The sequence below is a fragment of the Myotis brandtii genome, unplaced genomic scaffold (genome assembly GCF_000412655.1).
Source record: "Myotis brandtii unplaced genomic scaffold, ASM41265v1 scaffold158, whole genome shotgun sequence".
Lineage (NCBI taxonomy): Eukaryota > Metazoa > Chordata > Mammalia > Chiroptera > Vespertilionidae > Myotis > Myotis brandtii.
This window is the reverse complement of record NW_005355753.1, coordinates 1,950,644-1,957,419: the sequence shown is the minus strand read 5'-3', so window position 1 is coordinate 1,957,419 and position 6,776 is coordinate 1,950,644. Positions and strand designations below refer to the sequence as shown.

General features: G+C 51.1%; 1 protein-coding gene across 1 annotated transcript in view; it reads left to right on the top strand.

The window, feature by feature from the left end:
• PRKCB (protein kinase C, beta) overlaps nucleotides 1–6,776 on the top strand; it is a gene marked incomplete at its 5' end in the record, with an annotated part of 187,455 nt that overhangs the window by 149,128 nt on the left and 31,551 nt on the right. Inside the window, 2 exons of the mRNA XM_005862048.1 lie at nucleotides 1,877–1,968; nucleotides 3,258–3,320. Of these exons, the coding sequence (XP_005862110.1) occupies nucleotides 1,877–1,968; nucleotides 3,258–3,320 (155 nt within the window). The remainder of the gene's footprint in view (nucleotides 1–1,876; nucleotides 1,969–3,257; nucleotides 3,321–6,776) is intronic.

Here is a 6,776-nt window from a genome sequence, read left to right as displayed (position 1 = left end):
ATCAGAAAGCAGGTCTAATTAAGCAAGTTTATCTATATATGTAAAGCTCTCGCTGGTGCCAATCACATGCATGTGTTTTGATCTGTCATTGTCGATCGTGAATTTGGTTGACACTTCTGTTATAGAGAAAGGTCGAATAGCGATATTAAAATATTTCTTCTAATTAATTTCCTTTCAATGTGCACAAATTTGTGCACTGGGCCACTAGTGTGATATAAAGGAGTGATTTGGCCCAACTTATGTATGTGGGCTGGGAGCTCGGGTGGCTTCCCTGGGCAATTCTGACTCTGGGGTCTCAGACGAAAGTTGTCTATCTTCTTGGGAAAAGTGTCTGTTTAGGTCCTCTGCCCATTTTTAATTGGATTGTTTGCTTTTGTTGTTGGGTTGTATGGGTTCATTATGTATTTTAGATGTTAGCTCCTTATTGGAAATATCGTTTGCAGATATCTTCTCCCATTCGGTTGGCTGTCTTTTTCTTTTGATGATGGTTTCTTTTGCTGTGCAGAAGCTTTTTAGTTTGATGCAGTCCCATTCATTTATTTTTGCTTTTACTTTCCTTGCCTTTGAGGTCAATTCACAAAATCCTCTTTGAGAGTAAGGTCCATAAGTTTAGTACTCATGTTTTCTTCCATGTATTTTGTTGTTTCAGGTTTTGTATTTAGGTCTTTATCATGCTAAGAGAAATAATTCAGACAGGAAAGGACAAGAATCATATGATTTCATTCGTGGGAAATAAAAAAGAAAGCAACAAATAAAACAAAATTAATAAACTCTTAGACACTGACTGACAACAGTATGTTAGTTACCAGAGGGGAAGGACGTGGGGGGAGGGCTGAAGAGGGTAAAAGGGGGTCTAATATATGGTGATGGAAGGAGACTGGACTGTGGGTGGTGAGCACACAATACAATATACAGATGAGTTTTATACAGTTGGACACTGCAACTTATATGTTATTAACCAATGTCACCTCAATAAAATTAATTTTAAAAAATTGTGAGGGGGTCTAATATATGGTGATGGAAGGAGACTGGACTATGGGTGGTGAGCACACAATACAATATACAGATGCTATATTATACAGTTGGACACTGCAACTTATATAATGTTATTAACCAAAGTCACCTCAACAAAATTAATTTTAAAAAATTGTAGTTTCCAGCTGGGGTTGCGTCACCTGAAGGTCTGAGAGGGGCTGCAGGGGCTGCTTCTATGGTGGCCCACTCATGAGGCGGGAGGGGTGCTGGCTGTCGGCAGGAGGCCCATCCTCTGCTGAAGGCCCCTTTCCACAGTGCTGCCAAGGGTCCCCGGGCATGGCGGCCTCCTCCAGGGCAAGTGATTGAAGGGAGAGCAAAGTGGAAACTGTCATGTCTTCTGACGAGTCTGGGAAGTCCCACACTGTCATTGGTACTGTATCCTATCGATTACCAAGTCAGTCCTAGTCCTTGTGGGAGGGACTACATAGGAGGTGAAGACCAGGAGGTGAAACTCATGGGAGGGGGCATCATGGAGCTTTGATAGGCCACCTATTAACTGTAATAGGATTTACTTAATATTGCCTACTTTTTACTAAAATTAGCTTTATTCTAAATAATGCCTATTAAGTCCCCAGACTCATGTGCTAAGTATCTTTATCAATACAAATGAACATAAACTTAGAGTTACTGGTTAAAAAGAACGCTCTTGCACCACCTGTGCTCACCTGCATGCTTACAGTGACACAAACTCCCCCCCCCCACCCCCCACGGGAAACAAAGAGCCGACCGATGGAGGCTGGTGGCTTTCTGGTGTTTGGTCATGCCTCCCAGCTATTCCGTGCTGTCTGCTTGGAACCCGAGAAATGCCGGTGCTGATGGGCCATTTGCTGTCTTCCTCTAGGACCGCCTGTACTTCGTGATGGAATACGTGAACGGCGGTGACCTCATGTACCACATCCAGCAGGTTGGCCGGTTTAAGGAGCCTCATGCTGTGTAAGTGAGAACCTTGCTGTGCATTTCCCTGGGGACATGCGGGTGGGTTGACAAGCTTGCCTAGGGCGTCTGCTAAGATCTCATGGCCCTTCAGCAAGCCCTTGGGGTTCCCTCGGGGCCCCACCCTATCATTCCAGAGGCTGCCGTTCAGCTCAGCCCTGCCCTGTCCTCCCACCTGCCCAGGCTGTGACCACTATATGCTGGTAGAATTGCATTCTTCTGCTTCCAAATCCTGCCACTTGCATATTTTGGCACAATTGCAATGGCAATGTGAGCTCAGAGTTGTCTCTCTTCAACTTCTAATAGTGGACTATAAGCTTTAATCCTATTCTCTCTCTCTCATACACACACACACACACACACACACACACACACGCGCGCCCCGAAGCCCTGCCCAGCCCTGTGCTATAACCGGCCTTCAGTAAGAGCTCTCCCACCCTGGCCTACCATTTATCAGTTGTATAACTTGGCCAAGTTTTTTCATGTCACTGAGCCTCGGTTTCCTCATTTAAGGAGCAGGGAGGTAATAGTAGAACCCACCTCACCAGACTGCAGTTAAGATTGAAACAGATAATAACCCACAATGATGCTAGGGAAAGGGCCAGCCTTCAGCAGATGGCAGCTGCTATTATTAAGCTACTAGAGGCCTGGTGCACAAAATTCGTGCACGGGTACGGTCCTTAGGCCTGGCCTGCTATCAGGGCCATCTTCCCCAGCTGCCCACAGCTGACCCCGCCCCCCACCGCCACCCACCCCCAGTTCCCCGTTCGCCATCGGGTGATCGATGCCTGACAGCCAGGGGAAGGGACCGAGAGGTCGGCTGTTCACACCTGCTTGCCGGCCCCGCCCCCGCCGCAGTGGCTATCAGGCGATCGGAACCTGCCAGCCGGGGAAAGGGACCAAGAGGTGGTCTATGAGCCTCATAGTGACTGGTCCATCGGTCTTTCTGGTCATTCTGCTGTTAGGGTCAATTTGCATATTACCCTTTTATTATATAGGATTTTAACTTGGTGTACTCTGAACCGACTCTTCTCCAGCTAGTACATCATATCCTATGGCCTCCTCCCCACCACGCAACTGCTGACCCTCTGCCCACTCCAGTGGATCCTTAGGGCAGTTATCTAAACCCTGCTCACCCATCCACACTCCGTACTTTGTTTTATGAGATGGGTGGCTGGCCATCCATGACAGGCATTGATGTCCTACACCCAGTTCAATGTTGTACGGAATTCTGAGAGTTGCCAAGCATATGGTGTCCTTGAACTTCTCGTGGCTTTTGTTTATTTCAGATTTTACGCTGCAGAAATCGCCATCGGCCTCTTCTTCTTACAGAGCAAGGGCATCATTTACCGGTACGTGAGCTGCGTGCTTTCCCCCACATGGCCTTTGCTCCTCCCTTCCCTGCCTCTTTCTTTAACCGATTTTAAAATAGATTCCGTGCCAGAACCGGTTTGGCTCAGTGGATAGAGCGTTGGCCTGCGGACTCAAGGGTCCCGGGTTCGATTCCGGTCAAGGGCATGTACCTTGGTTGCGGGCACATCCCCAGTGGGGGGCGTGCAGGAGGCAGCTGATCGATGTTTCTCTCTCATCGATGTTTCTGGCTCTCTATCCCTCTCCCTTCCTCTCTGTGAAAAGTCAATAAAATATATTTAAAAAAAAAATAGATTCCGTGATGGGAGGAGTCCTCCCAGGCTGACTCGGGCATGTGCTCTACCGGGCGGAGGCAGTGTCGCCCACTGCCCTGGCAAAGCTCGGCAGCTCTGTGTGGCGATACCTCCCTGCCCTCCGCCACCAGTGATGGTTTGCGCCTCAAACCCGAGGCCATTTGCTCTAAGACAGTGGTTGGCAAACTGCGGCTCGGCAAACTGCTGCTCGTGAGCCACATGCGGCTCTTTGGCCCCTTGAGTGTGGCTCTTCCACAAAATACCGACTTCTGCACATGGGCCACAAAGTTTCAATCGCACTGTATGTGCGTGCCCACACGCGGTATTTTATGGAAGAGCCAAACTCAAGGGGCGGAAGAGCCGCATGTGGCTCGAGAGCCGCGGTTTGCCGACCACTGTTCTAAGAGGTGGCTCAGCAGGAGGGCCCAGCACTTCTTCCTCTTGCCTGGAGACCCCACATTTGCACATTTGGGGAGCAAGCAAAGCATCTTGTTTAGCAGAACATGATAGATCATATTATTATGAGACGGGTTGTGTTGTTTTGCTAAGTAATCACAATTCAGAAATGGATTTCTGAGTAGCTTGCCCTGAAAGACAGGATTAAGTTTGAGACTTGGCATTTGCCCATGTTTGGAGGAGCAAGTGTATGATCACAGCTGCGTGAGTCAGACCATCTCCTATTTCATGCAAGGCAGACTGCTGAGCCGGGCTGCTGTCTGTCAGTGAGTCGGGGTGTGCAGTTCTCACAACCACATGGACGCACACCACACAGACAGGGCCGGCTGCGCTGCTGCTACGCAAGAGGGTCTGGCAGCACAGGGGCTTCCAAAGGGCATTTGCCACGTGTGGGGTCTATTGAAGTCCATTTCATTCATTCATTTGACAAACATTTATCAAAATCCCACCGTGTACTGTGATTGGGAGACAGCTGTGAAAAAACAGGCCTAACTGCCCGCCTTTGTGGAACTGATACTCTGGTGGTGGGAGACAGACACGGAACCAGGCCTAGGCCGCTGAGCAGTGATGAGTGCTGTGGGGGAAGAGCGAGCAGGGAGAGGGCTCGGTGTGCTGGGTGGTGTGGTGCCCGCCATTCTGCAGACGGCGTGGGATGAGGGTCTGAAGAGTTAGAGGGACCTCAGAGTCCTAGACCTCTTAAAGCAACCGGAGGATTGGGACTAAAAGGCGTAAAGGGATCAGGCCTGGTGGTCTCAAGCAGATAGGGTGGTGGCCTGTGGGTGCTGCTGGCATGGAGGGCGGAAGTCGGGGGCCTTGCCAGAAGCCTGCAGAGTCCTGGCTTATGGTTCCTGGAAGTGGCGGTATGAAGTCTAGCCGGGGAGGGACGATCTTGTCCTGACGACATGGAGCCCCCACCCTCCCTTTACTCCTGATGCCAGGGGGCAGGGGGTGGGGGGGGTGAGAGAGGAGTGGCTTCAGCTGGTGCTTGGAACAGAGGGGATAATAGTGTGGACTGCACGTCGTGTGGTCGTTCCGCCATGCTTGCCCTCGCTGCCCATGCGGACCTGTGCAGCCTCAGTTTCCCTGGGGCTGTCACGGTGTGGCATCTTGGTGTGCCGAATGCAATGCTGGTGTTGGCAGCTACACATGTTCTGTGTGACATGAGCCGTGAATCGAAGCCAGTGACCTCCCTGTGCCTAACGGTCCTAACCTGAGAGGCAGGGCTGGGGTGACTGCTCCCTCTGATTTTCCCCTTACACGTTGACCTTAGAACCTGACCCTGTACAGCGCTCAGGTTGCTGGGGGGTCGAACATGGGACTGCAAGTTTCTTGAAGAAAATCTTGTTCCAGGGGAGGAATCCGAAGAGGAAATAAGGATCTTTGTCTACTGGGTTGGGATCAGGGTAAGGTTTCCAGTTGGGATCAGGGATGTGGGAGACAGGACATGGCCATTCAGGCCATAAAACTCCCGAGGTCAGCATCTCGGGCGCTCAGCATGCTTCACTCCAAAGCTCTTTCTCTGAGTGCACGCGCTTCCACGCTCCCTGTGGTTTCAGGAGCTATTCATTATCCCTTTAAGCCACTTGGCGTCTGAGCCCCGGCATTTGTGTGTAGCAAGAGTCTGCCTCCCACTGTGCAGATTTAAAATGCAGATACTCGCTCAGCCCCCGTAGCCAGGCCAGGCACACAGCCCAGGCTCTGCCGCTTGGCACGCTGGCCGAGACCTTGAATTGGAAGTTAGTGACCGAGGAAGCAGAGACTGGCCCTCGAAATCGGCCCCACCTAGTTCCCAGGGCGAGAGGGGAAGCGGTTCTTAGTAGCAACATCCAGAGGGCAGCCCCCGGGCTCCATGGAAGGAGGGCGAGTCCGAGCCGGGGCAGCCTGGGGGCAGGGGGGGGGGTCTTTCCTGCCAGCTCCGTGCTGCACTTAGGCCTCCGTCTTGGGCCTCAGCTCCTCAGGCTCCATGAGCTACCCATTCCCTTTAAAACATCCTTTTTAGGTGGAAATAGAGTTTGCTTTTGTTGCTCACATGAAAGAATCTCAATTAAGACAGAGTTTGTGAAACTGATAAAGTAAAACTATAAAAACATTACGTGACAGCGCGTGGGCTTCTTAATGTCATTGAGATTGCTTACATGGCGGCACGATCTTTTCCAATGTCACAAAGCCCTCCCCCTTTATTTAGTGCCTCAGTGAAGAGGTGAGCGAGTGTGTCAGACTTGCCTCTCTGAGGACCGTGCTGGGGGTGTTGGGGGGACGGGACCAGGGGGACAGAAGAGCCTTCCTGCCAAACTTAGTATCAAAGGAGGGTATTACATTGAGCAAAAGAGGACTCTCAAACCACGCTGTGTGCAGCGAGTATACCTGGGTGTTCTCCACCCTAAGGCCTGTGGCTCCTGACACTCCTCTCCTGTAACGTGAAGATCTTACCCCTTCTCTCTCCAGTGCCCAGCTACTTGTGTGGGGGCATGGGGTCAAGATGAGGGGGCTGTCATGGGTCCCCGGTGACCAGACCATGTAGACTAGTGTGTCTAGGCGAAGCACGTTTCTGCAAAGCCCAGTTTCCCTAAGTTCTGAGCTAGCATGCAGAGACCCCGGCTTGTAGATAAGCATGAGGCTGGAAAGGGGTAGCACCATGGACAGCACCAAAGATAGTGGGCGCCAAGCCCGGGTGCAAGTGAACCGCCC